At 37.5% G+C, this 19,678-nt stretch overlaps 2 protein-coding genes across 2 annotated transcripts in view; one reads left to right on the top strand and one right to left on the bottom strand.

Moving 5' to 3' along the window:
• Positions 1 to 173: 173 nt before the first annotated feature.
• Positions 174 to 7,614, bottom strand: LOC106955301 (palmitoyltransferase ZDHHC3). Its single transcript, XM_015045402.1, has 9 exons — positions 7,476 to 7,614; positions 6,739 to 6,827; positions 6,205 to 6,278; positions 5,768 to 5,880; positions 5,324 to 5,385; positions 5,015 to 5,135; positions 4,859 to 4,931; positions 4,015 to 4,177; positions 174 to 3,303 (listed from the first exon to the last, which is right to left on the bottom strand). The coding sequence occupies exons 1-9, from the start codon at positions 7,598 to 7,600 to the stop codon at positions 3,212 to 3,214; spliced, it is 912 nt and encodes a 303-aa protein (XP_014900888.1). The 5' UTR covers positions 7,601 to 7,614; the 3' UTR covers positions 174 to 3,211.
• Positions 7,615 to 8,110: 496 nt separating this feature from the next.
• Positions 8,111 to 19,678, top strand: part of LOC106955298 (serine/threonine-protein kinase 26-like) — a 36,909-nt gene continuing 25,341 nt past the window's right edge. Inside the window, exon 1 of the mRNA XM_015045400.1 lies at positions 8,111 to 8,426. Coding sequence (XP_014900886.1) covers positions 8,406 to 8,426 — 21 coding nt within the window. The 5' untranslated portion in view covers positions 8,111 to 8,405. The remainder of the gene's footprint in view (positions 8,427 to 19,678) is intronic.

Here is a 19,678-nt window from a genome sequence, read left to right as displayed (position 1 = left end):
ATAAAACATGAGCCTCCACACCCAGAACCAGAACCAGAACCAGGATTTACCACCGCAGACAGAAGTTATGAGAAACCTTCAGAAAGCATCACCCAGTCCCAAACTGGAAAATTAATGGAAACATACAAAATGTTCTTTTTCAGTTAAATAATGTTCACCATCTTTATGTTTTATAAGTTTTGTTTCATTGTTGCTCAGAACAACTTAAACTGAGGAAATGTTTCAGGTCCAGTTTAGTGATCCGATTCGTTTTAACCAAATATCTGGTTTTACTCTGGCAGAATGAAACTAATATGCAACATGAAACATGCTTTAAAAAAACTTAACCTGCTATAATTTTGAATCTCTGCAAGTTTCTCATAATTTCTTTCCAATATTTTCGCCACATTTTTACACCGAGTGGCGCATTAATGGTGCAGTGATAAAATTAACATAATTCACTGAAAACGTTTTTAAAAATCCTTTTATCTTTTCATTTAGCAGCTCTTTTTGTGATGCTTTATGTGAGAATAATTCATAAGCCAATAAAGCACCTGTGTGTCTGAACCCAGGCTGGACACACGATTCAAAATAACTATAAACACGTTTATATAAAAACACAAACGGGATGAAGCTGCCTTTGCTTTAAAACATTTTCAAAATGATCTGTTGGGGTTTTTAGGAACCCTTCATGTGCTCTGATTACAAACACTGTCATACTTTGACAGGTTAAAACTTCCCAAATGTTGGTCAGCAACAACAGATACTCACTAAATGAAAAATGACTGAACAGCTAACTGACGGCTAGCTACGCTAGGCTAGTTGCAGAAATTGCTTGACTGTTGTCCTTATCTGAATTAAATAAACCTGTTTAAACATAATATCCTATTTTTTGTTAGGTTTCCATCTTTGGTTTGCTTATTTGCACTAATCCAGTTGAAATACTGGACATTTAAAAGCTCATTAAGTAAATCAGTTAGCTGTAGCGCTAGCTACAAATGCTAGCTGAGATCTAAGACACTGATTAGCTTCTTTATGACATTTAAAACTCAAACTATCTCATTCTCTACACCTAAATATTTGGTTTAAGTCAATAAATCTTAATAAAATCTGCAGAAACACTCGTTATTAACTTGGTAATGTGGGTGAATCAGTTCAGCCTAAACTGAAGCTAAAACTGCAAGTTGCTGTCTTAAAAATGCTAATATGAAAAAAAGAAGTTGACAAAATATTTGTGTTGTAGTGTTAGGGATATAAATTAACACTGTGAAACATTTTGCGGGAATCAGGTAAAATAAAAAAAGTAAAAGTACAAATTGGAGAAGGGCTGAAATGAGCAGAACCCTTAAACTCTTTTATCATAAATTAAGCAGAAATTCAAAAAATGTTGTGTGGAAAGGCAACTTCATCCCTTCCATAAAAATAAACATTTACAATCAGAGTTATAAATAATGTGAGTAATGGTTTCTTCAGTTGTGTAACAGAAAACACAGAGTGAGTGTATTCTGATTGAGCGAAAGTCATAAAAATAAAGATAAAAGTAGAAAACAAAACTCTTCATGGATGTTGAATCGCACCCGTTTGTGCTTAGCATTAATGTAAATCCCTAAATGTAACATACACATTGACTTATCGTGAAAATATTATTAAATCATCTAGACTTGACAGATTCATCAATTTACTTATACAAAATTAAACGACTGAAATACAAAATGATTCCCAATTTAACCTGATAATTTCATGTATATTCAAACGTAAATCATCTTTTATCCACATTTATAGAAGTTTCCTGAGTTTCTGAACTTGTAAAATTTCTCTTTAGGGACCAAAAACCCTTGTAGTAAACAGCAGGGGGCGCTGCTGACCAATTTAAAACAATAAAACGGCCAAATAAGTCAATCATGGTGATGAAACATAATGTTTTTGTTCACTGATGGTGTCAACAAAAAAAAGTCAAACAAGAAAGGAATTAAATTAATTGAGAAAAACTGTTTTCTTCTGCCTTGATGCTGAAGTCAAATTTAGCACAAACTGTTGAGTATTAAAGTGTCTGGTAGTGAAATTATCTGAAACATGAAACTGAAATATTTAGGCTTGTTTGGGAGTTTAAAGGTTTGTTGTTGGACTGCAGAGCAAGCATACAGAAAAACACCTGTGAGGTTTATCACAAAAAATGATCATAAACCATTTAATCACATGGTAAATTTAAACAAACTCCATAACTCTGCATCCATTTGTACAGTTTATCGATTTTCCACTAAAAACTGGATGATAAAAGTCTTCAGTCTGGGATTTTAATCTCAACTAGTTGCTTTTTTTGAGGAACATTTTTGTTTACAGAAACTTCAGAAATCATTTTATTTGTTGGTTTGTTTATTTATTTTGGATATTTAAAATGTCTTCCTATTCCAGTGTTAAATGTTCATCTGAATATGAAGTTTATTGATCTCGGCCAACGTGTTCTTGTATTATCATGGCATTATTACCAATATATTAATGGAAAATTGTCTCAAAACAACAATAAAATCGTTTATCGTAAGAACGTTTGACACAATTTATCGTCTGGAAAAATGTCTTATTGCGACAGGAATACGGATCATCAGTATTTAGATCAGATTTATTGTTATTGGAAAGTGTTTTTCGCAGTGCAATAAGATTAGTATTTAATACCAAGTAGTAGTTTTGGTTGAGTATTTCATCATTAATTTTTGCATTTTGTGATTTTTAAAGAGTGATGTACTGAAATGTTAGTGAAGTTTGAAACATTCGGTCCATCCCTGACGTTCAAACTGCATGAGTTCTGCATGGTTCCCGTTGAAACCAGGACAAAAGTCATTAAAAACGGATCGACTCTCCCGGTTTCCAGGGAAACGCTGCTATAAACAGACACAGAAAGATCTGAGGACGCGCTGGTCGCAAAACTTCACAAGAAGCTCAGTGCCGTTTTCAGCAAAAAGTGTTTGATGAGTCTGAAGCTGAACCGCTTCTTCAGGTCCTGGAGGGTAAAACCGCTAGAACTCAGTGCATCATTCATTCATTCATTCATTCATTCATTCATTCATCCATTCATCCATTCATCCATCCACTCGTTCATCACGTGAATGCAAACACGCTCTGCTCAGTCATCCCTTCTTCATTTTCACCTCTCAGCTGAAAGACGAGACATCATTTTTAGGCAGTAAAGTCATTCCTTCACACACAAACATCCGCTCCTCCGCTCGCAGGTCGGAGGTCAGACGTCGTAGTCGGGCAGGGCGGAGTAGCTGATTCCTCCGGCCGACGGCGGGCTGGAGTGGAGCGGCAGCAGCCAGCAGAAAACCGAACCTGGACGAAGCGGGAAGCTGGTGAGTCGGGAATGTTCTTAGGGAATCGATCGGGATTTATCGATTCTCACCGAGTCAGGAAATAAACTCTTTAATTCAAACGCGATCAATTTGATTCAGAGAAAATCAAAACATGTTTACGCAATAAGAATCCCTCCTTCAAAGAGAACGTTTTAGCATGAAACGCACATCAAGGGTTTTTGTGCTTCCAACATAATAAATGAGCCTCGTCGGAAAATATGTTTTATTTACTGAATATGAATGTAAATGTTAATATTAGAAGATTATTCATTCAGTATGGTGCCAACATTAATGATAACCAGGATGAGGAGAAGTTTAACGTCTCCTGGGACTTTCACAGCAGGAGGCGCTGCGCTGAGTCACTGCCGTTGCTAAGCAACGCATCAAACCTTTAGATTCGTACGGTAAACTGGAGGTATTTCGTCTTTTTATGGTGATTAAAGTTCCCAACATTCTGCAACGAGCTCTAATTTGTCTTTTTTTGTGAAATATAAACATATTTCGGAGCGTTTCTGCCGTGACGCCAGGTTGGATATTTTCCAAATGAAAATACGGAGCGCGTCGGAATTCGCCTCACGTTACGGGAGCCGATAAGCGGGATCGTTAAGCAAGCGGAGGGAAGCGGTTCTGGAGCCCCTTCTCTAGTCGGGGTGAGGAGTTTTGGTGAAGACGGAGGCGGACGGAGACCCACCTCGACCGAAGACCTCCCTCAGCAGAGCCAGCTTGGGCTTGCGGGTGGCGTGCGGCTGCTGCGGAGCGGCGGAGGACGGCGAGGAGGAGGAGCTGCGCTCTCTGATCATCAGCCGGTTCTTCATCTGCTCGATGGGCGTCTCATCAGTGATGATGGAGATCAGCTGAGCGGAGATTATTGATTATTCTGACCATTAATCAAATAAAAACAGATTTTATTTAAACCTTTTATATAAAGTTAAACAAATGCCTCAAAAGATGCAAATAAACAAATAATACAAGTATGTATTTAAATAAGAAAAGAAACATTTTTACTGTCTAATTTCTTTAGTGAACACTTGATCATTTGTAGTAAAGGATTAAATAAATGCTTCTAACACAAACATTTATTTTATTGATTTTTTTTTATTTTTTTTTACAGAATTTGTACCAGGTGATGATTTTTAATTTAGAACATATTTACAGACAAAACTGTTTTTTTTTAATTATTTCAAATTAAAAATGCACATATTATGTTTCATAAAGCATTTCCAAGATACGTTCTCAAACCTTTCCAAACTTTAGAGACAAAAACAATACAACAGGTTCAATTTACTAGTATTTTATACATTTTTTTACATCTTTAAAAAATAATAATCTGCCAGTGTAACTAGTACTTATTTAATCAATATTCAACAAGTATTGATTTAAACATGTGTCTATATTTGCTGAAAAGTTGCTTTTAAGTTATTTTTGCCTTATTTCAAGTGGAAACTGTCCAGTAGAAACTGGACTTGGTAAGATGTTGTGTTTGTGGAGGTGAACGAGTCCAGGATCAGTTCAGAACAGAAAAGAGTCGGTCCTACCTGATCGTAGAAGATGACCATGACGAACACCCCGAACAGCACCGACTCCACCAGCAGGATGAGGTAATGAGCTCTGACCCGGAGACAAGAGGAAACGCCAGTGAACAGGAAGCTTCCACACCCACAGCGGCGCCCCCTGCTGTCCACTGAACTCACACTATCAGATGTTTGCTCGGCGACTCTTCTCCCTCTTTGTCGGCGTCGCCTTCCCTCTCGTTCCGGATCCGCCACATCCAGGCCCACACCACCAGAACCATGGAGTACAGGCTGGCGACGCCTGCATGCGCACAAACGAAACGCTCAGCCGGGTCTGAGCTGGGAGCCAGTTCAGGTCTGGTCCCAGTGAACCAGGCAGTTTGGGTTGACTGGTTGTTGGTAAAAGCGACTAAAGGCGGAAGAGCTGCTTGGGTTTTTATTTTGAAATGACAGTAAATATGCAGAGAACAGATTTCTGTAGCGACTCACCGGTGTAGAAGAGAAACTGGATGAAATATTTCTGGTTCAACTCCCCGACACAATTATTGATCCTGGAAAATGGAGGAGGAGGAAGATGAAGAAGAAGATTTCACAATCAATGAATGAATGAATGAATGAATGAATGGATGGATGGATGGATGGATGGATGGATGGATAAACTGATGGATGGATGGATGGATGGATGGATGGATGGATGGATGGATGGATGGATGATGGATGGATGGATGGATGGATGGATGGATGGATGGATGGATGGATGGATGGATGGATGGATGGATGGATGGATGGATGATGATGATGATGATGATGATGATGATGATGATGATGATGATGATGATGGATGGATGGATGGATGGATGGATGGATGGATGAGGTAACTAATGAATGGATGGACAGACGGTTGGACAGACGGTTGGACGTGTGCGGTCTCACCAGGGACAGTGGTGGTCCATGCGGCGGATGCACCGCTGGCAGACCCTGCAGTGGTGCGCTCTGGGAGGTCTGTAGATCTCGCAGCGGCTGCACACCGTCCAGCCGTCACAGCTCTGACAACAACAACCACCAGAGGCTCACTGAGGTTCTGCAGAACCGACCGAGTCGGACCGGGTCCCCTCAACCTTAAAACACCCAGCAGAACCCAGCAGAACCCAGCAGCACCCAGCAGCATGGACCGGTTTAATTCTAGCAGCAGCTGAAACATTTTAGCTTCAGTTACTTTTTAACAAACAGATCCATCAGGTCCAATCAGAATTTAAGAAAGCGGCACATTTTCAACATTTAAGACGCTAAAACAAGAAAACAGTCCAACTTGATCAAATTCAGCCACCAGAACCTCCTTCACTTTTGAACAGAGATGCTGAGAAACCGACCCGCTCGTTCATCCGAGACGGCTGAGATCGCAGGTCTGAGAAGTCCATGGCCGTGTCCGGGAGCGGCACCATGCCTGGAGACAGATATGAAACGCCAAACGCACAGACAGATTGCTACAGTTTTGTTAAAAGTTACTTGTGAGTTAGTTGTGTTTTATTTTAAATGTACTAAGATATTTCCATTAGAAACAAAAATACTTGAAAAAATGTTATGTTTTTGCAGTGCTGTCTAAAATAAGTACTTTCTATGTTATGTTTTAGTTGAGCTTTAAGTTATATTAACGTTTTACCCGATAATCTGCTGAACCTGAAATGAAACTACAAATCTAATGGACTACAAAACCCTGATTAGCTCTCTTCAATGCAAATATTTTAAACATCAAAGTAGTTGGTTTAAAAATAAAGTAAATCTGACAGTTGAATTTAAACTCTTTGTGAGTTTAATTGACAGAACATTAAACAAAGACCAATCATCGCAATAGTTACTCTGAAGATAAGCGTCTGTAGCTGAAGGTTTTAGTGACTTCGACCAACCAGGATCTGAGAAGACGGCTTTGGAGTGGCAGGCCAGCAGCAGCAGCAGGATCAGGTTGAACAGGGATCCATGCAGCATTCCCCAAACGCTGCCGGAAAGAAGCAGCAGGAGAAAAATCACTTAGTGCCTCAGAAAACAAACATTTACTATGCATGGATTTTGTACAGCAGCTTCGTTGTCATGTAATAAACAATGTGCAGAAAGTGTCTCTATCATGACTGATGACTGGGTCAAATGATCACATGTAAAGAAAAAGAGAACTGAAAACAGCACGATGTTGTTTTTGTTTTGGTTTTAACCAACACTTAAAAAATGTTCAAAGCTGTCCCCAACAAACTGCATCAGAAACGAGTTTAAACTTCAGTTGAGCTGTTTTAAAACTATTTATTCTTTTTCACATTCAAGAGTTTTTGTTGATCTATAAAAATACACAAACAGGAAGACATCAACTGACGTAAACACAGTTAGCAAACAGCTAATGTTTTTGTTTTTTTGTCCCGAAGGCAGATTTTAAAAGGATTTCTCTGATTACAAATATCCACCTTAAATTCACCCACTCACTGATATTTGTGATTAAAAGTAAAATATATATACATAAATAAACGACCGTTTTCGGAGTAGACTCGGGATGCTGTCAGACCTGTTTGCTAAATGAATGGAGAGGCAGCGAACAGGAACAGACTCCATGTCGGCTGTTTTAAACGGTTTAAACGAGATTAAAACTTCCATTACTGACCTCTCAGCATAGGCAGGGATGAGAACATACTGTATGACCACATAGTCTGCGTAAAACACGCTGAAGTAAGTTAAAACCAGGCAGATAACACCACAGGGATCTCTTCTACAGCGTAAAAACGCCATCTTTCCGCCGGGCTCCGCCCCCTTCTGGACGTTTATCGATTACGTCAGGACAAAAACCTGCCGGTGCATTCGCGGGCCGTAGGAAACTAGATTATCAACTGGCTTGACCTGTATTTTAGTTTTAAAAGTTAAAACAAAAAGTACCAAGATAACATCGCAACAAATACGTTTTGCTTCACAGAAGTATGTGTCAAGCAAATCCCTAATCATAAGTAAAATATTTAAAATAGCATATTCTTTTGTTTCAAAATACAAGTTTTGAACATTTCATTTAAACCAAAATTACTTGGTAAGATTTTTTTTTTTTTTTTTACATTTTATATCTAATCGTATTATTTTTGTGTGTTATTAATGTTCTTTTTTTGATCATCTGAAATATTTCACAGTAAAAAACACATGAGAAACACGCTTTCTTAGCCAGATGGGGACCAGCAGAGGGAGGCAGCAGACTCCCTCCTGTTCAGACTGAACTTTCTGTCGCTCCTCCCTCAGAAAGGCTCGTCCTTCTCCTCGTTTGTTTGCTCAACAGCTTTTTTCCCCCCCTCCTCGCTGCAGACTCTCTGTGTCACACTTTGAGTTTTGGAGTTTGTCCGCTTCATTCTGCTGCTAAACAAACCTGTCTGCGTGTCGGAAATATTTCTCCGCCTCGAAGTCAAACCGGTTCACCCGTTTCAGAGGGAACTTTGTGGAGTAAAAACCCGACGAAGAGAAGGAATAAGAAATCAGGAGCTGAAAGGAGACAGAAAGAAAGGAAGAAAGAAAGAAAGCAGAGGAGCCAGGAGGAGGAAAAGAGGTCGAAGTAGCTATGGACGTCCTTGGTATGCAGGTAAGTCTAAAGGTGGACGGAAGCGTTTCTTTTTTTGGCTCATTTTTACTAGTTAGAAGTTTGTTTTCTGGGTTTAAACGAGGAAAAAGAAGCAGTTTGGCAACAAGGAAGAAGGGATTGTGCAACCACAGGCCGTTTCCACTGTCATTACCTGAAGACAGAACCTGTATTCAAATAAACCTTCCAGCCTCCACACCCAGTACGATCAGAAAGCTTTCCATTCATACATGTCCTTTATACTTTGCCTCGGTTCTGTAAGTGACATCATTCACATTAGCTGACTGAGTTTCTCCATAGAGACTGTTTCGGTGATTATACTAATTTGGTTGCCCTCTTAAAGCTGTCTAATTTAACCCTGAGCCTCAACATTTCGTGTTGCAGTGACGTCTGTGTGCTTACTTCTTTGAATAAAACCAAATGTTGCCTTACATAGCTCATATTTTGGTTTTTAAACTCCCATCTTAAGGTTTAAATCTGTACTTTTATTCAGTGTATTCCATTTTAGCTGCATTTACACCAATTCACAACAAAAGTTTTTGGCATTTTGCTGGACAGGGCAGATCCAATATAGACCAAATGACCTTGTTTCAGCTCACTTTGCTAAATTACAGTCAAATTCATATTAAAATATAAACAGTTTTGCATCCAGTCATGTTTCAGTATAGACACTCAATCTTAAAATGTTAATTTTTAAACAATTTGTCAAAGAAAACAAACAGGTTGCATTAGAATTTGCGTTGAGTCTGGTGTTCAAGCACAGGGGGACAGTGGAAAGAAACAATTCTGTTTAAATCATTGGACTTTGTAGAGTTGTAATTTCTCCAGAATAATCTCTACTAACATTATAATGCTAAAATCTCATTTGCTGTCTGTTTATTAAGTAATGCTGCTGCGCTGGATGACATTTATTGCTACTTCATTATGTCCAAATTGAGTTTAAAATATTACATAAAGGGTTTAATCTTTATCTTCAAATATATATTTAATGAATTATATTAGTTCTCTCATGATTATTTGGCAGAATATTGTTATTTTCTGTCGGTCTAATCTTTAAAAAGTCACAAGCTGGTCAGTTAGTCAGGCTGTCTGCTGGTGTAGCAACCATTTGGAAAGAAGTTTTTCCAAACAGCTGATTTTCTCTGGCATCCCCTTAAACAAACTTTGAACTGTAGGAATCAAGGGAACATTTTAGGTGCATCCATACCAGTTTCGTTCAGTCCGCTTTAACTGAACTCTAGTTCGTTTGTGTAGAAAGTCTGATTTGTTTGTGGAGGTGTGAATGCGTAATTGAAGTCTGATGTGGACCAAAAGAGTGAACTCTGGTCCAATAAAAACCTAGCTGTGGAGTGAGCTCTGGTGCTGTTTGAATGCAGTATAACCAGAGACCGCTCCAGAAGCAGGCAGCAGTCTAAAACGCAGAGCATTCTGGGTAAATGCTACCAAAGCAGGCGGAAGAGGTGCGTTGGATAAATGACTCTTGGTTAATTTTTTTTAATGAAAAACATAAAAGTAATCCTACAACTGCTAAAATTTGACGCTATTCAACTTTTGTTTACATTTTGTGAACAGGGAAGTTGCATTAATGTCTTCTTCAGAGGTTTTCGTGTCATTTCCTGTAGTAGTTCTTGATGCAGCGCCCCCACAGGCGAGGAGGGGAACAGGTTTTTCAATTAGTGTGGTTCGTTTGTCACAGTGCAGCGTGAAACTGAACCGCAACATCTGAAAATGTAGCAAATGTTACAAATTTGGTCCCAATCGAACCAAATCTACTGGACTATGAGAACACCTTTAGATGTTTTGAAATCATAACTTTTTAAAAGTTTACTGGAAACTATTCCAAAACATATTTCATTTATAATATTATCATGTTGATCCTGAATGATTGTTAAAGCTCCTCAGTGAGCCTTGCTTGGTGCTCTTGGTTGGACCTTGCTTGTTTGGACTTTGCTTCCTATCCGCCTGAATATTTTACGTCACACCAATCATTTTCTTATTGGAAACTGTAATCTGACCTTTAGTTATCCATTATCCTCGTGTTTATAGTTTCAACCCGTACTCGTGTTAAAGGGACTTCATGACAGCTTGGTATTTGTTGGTGACGTTTCCACGGTGACCATTTGGGATATTAATAGCTCAGCCTCTGAATCTACAGCATGATTTGGGTTAAAGATAAGACTCTGGGTGTGTCTGAGGTGAGGAAAGCCAGCTTTTGTCCATGTCTATCTCCTGCATTGTTATATGTTTTTATTGGACATTCTTGGGTTTTATTGTTCTCAGTGTTTTCGTACAGTGTACAGATGTAGGTCGCAAAATGTTTTCTAGGACATAAATCATAAATCAGTGGTGTCATAAGTACTACTCACGTTCTCAGATATTTGTATTAAAAAGAAATGCTAGTAAAAGTTAAAAAAAGCACAAGTTTTGATACATACTCAAGTACAAAAAGTAGAAAGTAATTTTCAATTTCAAGAATACAAAATGACTTAAAATACTTTTGAAAATACTTTTTTTTTTCTTTTCCTCACAACATGCTCTGTGTTGGTATAGAGATAAAAAATACTGATACTATCTAGTTTTTCTTCAAACTAAATCTCAATCAGGATCATTTAAATTGCACAAAACACGTCACTAAATGTTCTTTGAGCGGACAAAGAACAATCAGTTGTCTTTATTTTTTTAAGGATTTTTATTTAAATAAGACTGCATAAATGTGTTGCATCTCTGAATGTGTTCCTCTGCTGTTTGCGATGTTACATGGATGTATCCATCCATGTTGTTTTTCCCAGTGTGTTTTTCTTCTGTTTTGCTATGGTTGCATTTACCGCTACTATATCACACTTGTTGTGCGAGAAGTGGATTTTTTCCGTCATTATTTTTTTATTAACAAGCCATATCTTAAAATATAACGAGTAGAAAGTACAGATATTTCTCATAAGATGTAGAAAGTAAAAGTAAAAAGTCGTCAGAAAGGAAAAATACTCAAGTAAAGTTCAGATACCTGAAAAATCAGCTTTTAATTTTTATTTTTCAACTGTGCATGTGGGCGTTTCTGCCAGTAAGAAGGGATGGGAGTTATTTACGATCCTCCTGTTTGGCCGGCTTTCAGGTGTGTCTACCTGTGGGACCTGCTCGCGCTGCCTGCTCTGTTTGTTCCAGGTGGGTGGGTCGAATGTGCTGTCAACACACACCTGACACCCTGCAGCTGCTGCAGCGTCAACGCCTGCGCAGCAACTCGTTTACCTGCCAGGAAGAGGCAGCCTTGCTGCTGCAGGGTGTAATCAAGTGACATTTGCCTTTGTGTTTTCACTCAGATGTACAGGAAAGTGGTATTTGTTTTTGCTTTATTTCTTTATAAATGCAATAAGGATATTTGAAGTTATCTGAAGGACACTGAGGTCAACACCGACATGAGCAGAGAGTCTCTGCAATAAATATTTTATCTGAGCGATTGTTGACGTTCAGAAACATCGCTGTCAGGATGTAACTCGTCCTTATCGTAATAGCAATCACTTTTTATAGGGCGCATCTGGAGCTCGTTATGCATGAACAGGCTGCAGCAGGAGAATGGAAAAGATTACAAAATGTTAAATTATATGAACATGTATAGTTTAATAATGAAGGTCATGTATTTTACTTTCTCACACAATAGTGGAAAAATACTTCATGCTTTTCTTTTTATGCAATCAAAATCAGTTTGTTGTGGCGTTGATGAGCTATATTCAACTATATTCTTTTACTTAAGAAAATTGAGATGTATTATTTTAGGACTTAAACGATTAATCGGATCAGTGAATGCTAATTTAATCAATCAATCAAGTTTATTTGCAAAGCCCATTTTACAAAACAATTCAAAGTGCTTTACATTATAAAAACCCCAAAACAAAAAGTCTTGTGATTGAGAAACCAGTAACAAGCATTACATTTAGTAACTTAGTAATCGATTAATCGTTAACTGGAGCATAGAGCCTGGGTGTTTACTTGAAGAACAATACGTTCAGAGCAAATAATTAAACCAAAAATGAAGAAAATATAAACACATTTTGCTCTGCTATATTGAATATGTAATTTTTTGACCATCAATTAATCACATGATGAATTAAAACAAGCTCAATTTACATTTATGTCATTTATTGTTTTTCATTTTTCTCTCTTCCTACCAAAAACTGATAGACAAAAGTCTTAAGGTGCTTTGGTCTGAACTAAACCTTTTTTAGTTTTGTTTACAAAGACTTCGTAATTAATTTATTTTGGATATTTAAAATGTCTTCCAGTTCCTGTGTTAACTGTTCATTAGAATTTAAAGTTTATAGGTCTTAAATAATGTATTATTGCATAATTATGCCATTGTTATGATTATATGACTTGAAAATGCTTTCAAAACAACAATAGTATTGTTTATCGCAATAACTTCTGGAACAATTTATCGGTCAGCAAAATTTGTTATTACTAAAGGTTACCCAATTATTCAGATAAAACAATACATTCTGCATATTTTAATTAAACCTTTTTATACAATATTAGAACTATATTAAAAGATACACATAAGCAATTCAGTTCCTTTTTGAAGAAATAAAAAATGAACATTTCACTGCTTAAATGCATTGATAATTTAGCAAGTTAGCAAATGGCCCTTTTTCCAGTCTCTACGCTCCAGATAATGATTACTAAATTATTTGGCAATAATTTCAATAATTGATTAATTGTGATTAATCCAACTAATCATTTCAGTCCTAAATGAGTTACAAAAATCCACCATAACAATAAGACAGTGAAAGACTGATCTCCAGCCTTTCCTGCTACTTTTACTCCAAGAAATCCTCAATTTCTCTGACTGGTTGCTGTAAAAACCAAAAATGTGTCCTGTGAGGTGGTTGATACCAAAGGGAGTGATCAGACAGCCTGACGATCGAGTTGTTTGTTTATGTGGTTTATTGTGACATCATCATGAACGGTTTCAAACTGTGGATTACAAATGAAGTGTTTCAGGTCTGGCAGGATCAGTGTCTTCTCTGGAACAGATTAAATTCTTTGCTTGTTGTTTGTGGTTTGCAGTTTTTAAACTTGTTACTTGCCATATCGCAGCCAGAACAATTGGAAACGGAGTGTAAACATATATAAAGGATAGTTATTCTCATTTAATGGGAGAATAATGTTTTGCATTTAGGAATATAACCAAAGGTTTTTTAGTTATTGATTAATCTATTATTCTGATGATTAATCGATTAATCAGATTTTAAAAATTGGCATATTCTGCAGTTTTTTCCTTTAAACCTCTTTTATAAAATATTAAAAATGATGCAAACAAGCAACCAAATAATTCAATTCATTTTTTAAATAAAAAGTAAATAAACATTTCACTTCCTGAAATGCAATTAGACTCTTTAGGTTTACACTTTATCCTTTGTAGCAAAGGATGAATCTGCAGTTAACAAATCCTTCTAACATCCATTTGGAAATATTTGTTTGATTCATTTTTGGATTCATTGGTTAATAATTGGATAGATAAAGGTGATTAATAGTAGATTTATTTTACATAATTTGAACCTAGGACTATACTTGAGGAGTTCTTGGTAGAAAATATTTACAGACAAAATACAAATGTATATATTTTTTAACAGTTTTGATATAATTACTTCTTTGACTGCGTTGTTGTTTCAGAAACTGGCCTTTTATTTGAGTCTATATACTCCAGTTAACGATTATTTGATTGCTAATTAGTTGACAATTATTTCAACTGTTGATTAATCACGATTAATCGTTTCAGCCCTATTAATAGCAGCTTTTTGCACTGGTGTTTTGAACCGCTGCTTAGTAGTAGGAAGCAACATGTTGGTTTAAAAACAGATTATTTATAGACCAGGTCAGATGGCAGAGCCCTGCTGAGGCATCAGGGAACTCTGATGTTTATTTGCCATAATCGACGCTGTTCCCCGTGTTTCTCTTCCCTTTTTCCAAGAAACATTACATAATGCCGAGAAATTAGCTTGATGTCATTTTATAAAGGGTGACATTATTGCAAAAGTTTTCCATCTGACTTCATTGCTTCTAATGCATTTATGGTCTGTTATCAATAGCTTTATTGTTGGACTGTAACATTTGCTGCCTTCAGTCACACATCGTTTCTCCTTTGCCCTTCAGATGCTGTGACTGAATTTTCCTCTCTGAAACTCAAACATTTACATAAAGCTGAAGTTAAAATGACTTGTTAATGCTGACTCTTTTGAGAAGAAAATGTGTTAATTTCATCCTGAATAGAACGGTTTTCAGCCATTACCTAGTCCTGGAAGATGTAATTCGCCTGCAGATCAAGGCGAATTACATGTCACTGCTTCCTGTCGCCGTGAAAAAGCAAACACAAAATACCGTCTTCACGCTTCAGCGCTTTTTCTCTGACGCTTGTCTAGTCAAACCCTCAGGTTGAATGAAAAAGTGCTGCTTCGGTCTGCTGGAAGTGAAACTACCGCAGAGCTGCAGGTTGTGCAGGATGCTAACAGGAAGCATTACTGTTAGCTGTTAGCCGTTAGCTGCAGGCGGTGAAACCTTGATGATTCAGCTGATTTGATGCAGAGTGATGATCTGATTGTGTTACTGATTGATGAAATGCTGGCAGGAAACCCAGTGATTTGACTCTTTGGGGTAATTTTATTGATGTCACTAGAGTGGTTAGTGGAGTTTCCTGTTTTTAGTTTCTTTTTTGTCATCTTTTGGGTGTTGCCTCATGCTAGCATGAGATCCTGACTGCATGTTTACGTCAAAATTTCCCAGCATTTGCATTAGGAATATGCATTTCTAATTGATTTTATATAAAAAGAAAACAAAAAGGTGGCAAATATTACACTGTTATTCAGTTTATAGTTGTTTTTTATAAACATTGTGCTTCAGAAGGCTGATGCTAAAATCAAAAACTCCCTTATTGGTCCCAAAGAGAAAGTAAATGTTGCTGCAATTAATATTAATTGAAGAAATGGTGAAAGATCTGTAACAGTCTATTTTACATCAAATTTGAAGAAACCTCTGTCTCATGAAGACGATGTCCATAATTTTCTAGATTTTCATGTGAAATCATTCTTTGCATCTTCATCTATTTGATTTATCATATGAATCAAACCAGGGTCACAATAAGGAACATGGTTAGTGTTGCTGTTCAGTTCCCAGAGAATGGTTTGTTTAAAAAACTGAAGGTCAGGACAGATTTTTGTAAAGAAAATGTACTTCGGTTAGAGGGATTCACATGTGGAATAACTGACTGTGTCTTTAAACTTAAAATGCATGAAAATCACAAATACAACAAGGTTTGATTATGATTGTTTGTGGTGTTTTTTTTGTTGCTTTTTTTGTTTTGTTTATAAAAAGCTGTGATGAGACGTCTCACTTGCGCCACAGATCTAAATTAGTCCTGCAGAACATGGATATTTTCAGTCATTACAGGATCATTGTGTGCAGCACTGCAGTTACAAATGACTACAGACTCAACATTTGGTAGAAAACCCTTTTAACTGTCATGCATTCACACTTTGTATACAAATCATGTGCTTAGCCAGATGTGTGATGTCTAACTGACCTTAATGCCTCAGTTTGAGCTGAAGTTCAGCATCAGAGTTAACGCTCAGTTTATTTATGGTAGCCAAACTTTAAGCTAAGCAAGACTGCAAAGGATGTGTTTTTATAATAATTTTTAACTTTGCGTCTACGTCACTCACCTGTGTGTTCAGTTATTACATTAACAGCCAGTCGCACCATCTGACCCGTTTGTCTCATCCATTCCTGCTTCCTCTGTGAATTAGTGTCTGTCACACGTAATGTTGTTAAAGTCGGTCTGCAACTTTGTGCTTGGACAAAAACAACAGATTGTATTAGAGACACAGGAAATTTCATGCAGCTTGTTTCGGTATCTTTGAGAACATCTCCAATTAACGTCGGAAAATATTTAAACAGATACTCCTAATTGCACACAATCACCTTTCTTGTGTTTTGTGGAGTAAAATCACAAACTTCACAAGTTGATTCGGTTTCATCGATTTGCCTTTTTCTTGTTTATGAAGATTTAACTTTTGGGAACTCCTAGATTTTTGTTTTCATCAATGGTCTCCTTGGATTTCTGTAGTTCAGAGCGATGTCAGCCATCTTGTTTTACAAGCACAATTCACAGCTTGTGTTTACTTGGACTTTGAATTCAGATCTACTTTCTGGAGGAATTATTGGAATGAAAGCCATTTTGTGAAAATATTTGTTATTTTTAATTTCTTTATGAAACAAAATAAGCAGAAAATTAAAATCTGAATTTAAATATAGTAAATTTTACTTTTAAGCCATATCATCAACCCAATAAGGTCTTCATTTAGCCCGAATATTCAGCATTTATCATCATATCTTTCCAATATCTGTTGCAATATTTATTTTACTTTGTGTCTTTCAGTATTAAGTTTTTATGAGGAAATATCTCTGGTCTTACCTGTTTTTTTTGTGCTTATTTTACACAATTGACTCACAGCCAGCAGGAGCTCTCTGAAAACATCCTGAACAAACTATAAGATTTATTAAAATATTGAAAAAGCAAACTAACTGTTCTGTGACTGACTTTTTTAGCCAGTAATTTATGCAAAAAGGGGTCTTATCATGCAACATTTTCATTTGAGTCTCCACTTCTTCTAAAACAACCCAAACAATTAAAAATAAAAACCACCCAGATGTATTTTGGCAATAAGTTAATACTTTTAGATTTCAGGAAAATGAGCCGTTCCAAATCAGCAGGCGCAGCACCTCTCCTAGCAACCCCAGCAAAGCCCAGACGGTTCCCTAGCAACCCCAGTAGAGCTCTGCCCGTTACCTAGCAACCCAACGGAGCTCTGCCTGCCTGGGGATTTTAAAACGGCTCCTTGGGAAAGGAGCTGAAGTAGGCAGACCTGGATATGTTTTGTGTTGACCACAAACCTATCCTGACCTGTTTAATTGTATTTTTATTGATTTTCAGAAACGTATTGAAACGGTACGTAGGCCTGTCACGATAATGAACTTTGCTGGACCATACTATAAGTTATTGCGATAAATTACAATATTGTTGTTTTGAGACCATTTTTGGGTAATGTGATGGCAATAAAGCAATTATTATGCAACAACGTGTTCTCAAAGATTAATAAGCTTTAAATTCTACTGAACCAGAAGACATTTTAGATATCCAAAATTAATAAACAAAACAACAGAAACGACAGATAAAATGAAATATAAAGGCTCTAGAAACAAAACTCTTTCAAGAAAACAGTTACTTGAGACCAAAGAATGAGACTTTTGTCATCCAGCTTTTGGCATACAGAGAGAAAAATGATAAATCATTCAAATGGAAATGATCAAGCACATCTTAATCTATCAGGCGAATAATTGATTTATTGACTACTGTCTGTGACAGACATATGTGTATTTGTTTTCTAAATGTTTTATTTGGGATTAATCTGTTTGTCGGAGGTTTGATCGGCAGCGGAGAGGAAAACCAGACTGTAGATAACATGAAGCAGTTGATTTGCTCTCTCCTGACTCTCCAGGATTTGGACTTGATGTTCCGACCCCACTTGATAAAGAAAACACGACATCCTGTGTAGCTCCAGCAGGGGATCAGCTCTTTGGTTTCTGCCGGGTTTTCCTGCGCTCTTCCCCAGAACCCGATATTCCCAACCCGGCCCGATTCTGAGCCATTCAGTTTGGCTCCAGGACCTGATCAAAACCCAGGGAGTGTTCTTCTCTCCTGCACTCTCCTCTACTAATCATCACACACATAATCATAGGCTCCGCCAAGCCCAAACTCTAAAGGGAGCAGAGTTTTCTGACTTCCTGGGTGAGAAATTATCAGCAGCTGCCGGCAAGTTTTGATTATGGTGGGTGAGTCAGTTTTTCTGTGGGCTGAATCAGACGCTGGGGAACCATTTTTAGACGCGGCTCTTCGGTTCCCCCAGTTTAAAGTAGAACCACATGACGGCACAAGTAGCTGCTGTGTTGGACGGAGGAGCAGCAGCTCCACCGGGAGTCCATCCTGGATCCAAACGGTTGGTTCTGTCGTCCTTACAGCGACATGTGAGATCTGGACATAAAGCAGAACAATAAATAATAAATCACTTGTTCATGACTGAGTTGAATAGTTTTGTTTGTTTACTGTATGTTTTTAAAAACGTACATAAAAGTTTCTTTCTCAAGAGTTTTATGGTGTTTTCACACCTGATTGTTCAGTAAAATCGGTTCGATTGGGGGACAAAATTGCAACTTTTGTTTTTGTTTTTTTGTTTCTTTTACATTTGCACCAAATAAACCAGACTTTTTTGAAGGAGCTGTTCCCTTCCTCACCTTTGGTGGCGCTGCAGAAAAAAGCAGAAGAAGCAACTTCCTTCTTCACAAAATGTAAAAGCTGGATTTTAGAAGTTGTAGTATGTCTTTTATGTTTGCGGTAAAAGAAAACGAGTCATTTTTCTCTCTCTAGTTGAAGACCCACGTTTGTTTTGGGTACGCACAGCATTTACCCAGAATGCTGTGCGGTGCAGTTCACTTCCTGCTTTTGGAGCGGTCTTTGGTCTGCTTGGCGTTCACATTTACGTTCAGACCACCAGAGTTCACCGCAAATGAACTGAGACCTCAGTATGTAGACGGACCAGAGTTGGATTATTCATTCATGGCTCCCACAAACAAACCAAACGTTTTAGAAATGGAGTTTGATTAAAGCGGCCTAAAGAGGGCTGGTGTGAATACCCTCCAAAAGTGTTTTCATTTGCGGTAGGAGTCTTGTACCTTACCTGAGGTTTCAGGAATGTGCACGGCACACTTTACCTCAGGATGACATGCTTACCTGTTGTAATGTGTCACTTGGAGGCTTTGAAACTGAGACGAAGCAAACGGAGAAGGAGTTTTACCAGTCAGCCAGCCGTCTGTTATCGTTCATATTGTCTGGTCTGACTTCTGCTTTTCAGTCTGAATTAGTAAACTGTCTGGTTGTCTCCAAAAATGTGAGCCAAGACGTCTGGTACGTGTTCAAAATGCAACATGTGGTGCTTAAAATTAAATGGTGACATTTTTTGAATTTGCATGAACCAGAACTACAATTTTCTTTTGTAAATGTTGTAATTTCACACATTTAGAGTAAAAACTTACACTTTTTTTTGCTGATTATTTAATATAAAAGCTTACTTTCATTGACTTTGGACCAACAAGCAAATAAAAGCCATGACTAAAACGTACAGCCTTGGCGTCTTGCATCCAAACTGCCACCAAGCAGA

This window comes from Poecilia latipinna, unplaced genomic scaffold, assembly GCF_001443285.1.
Source record: "Poecilia latipinna isolate Pla-1442-1.1 unplaced genomic scaffold, P_latipinna-1.0 Scaffold724, whole genome shotgun sequence".
NCBI lineage: Eukaryota > Metazoa > Chordata > Actinopteri > Cyprinodontiformes > Poeciliidae > Poecilia > Poecilia latipinna.
The sequence above is the reverse complement of the archived record's forward strand: the minus strand, read 5'-3'. Positions and strand labels throughout refer to the sequence as shown.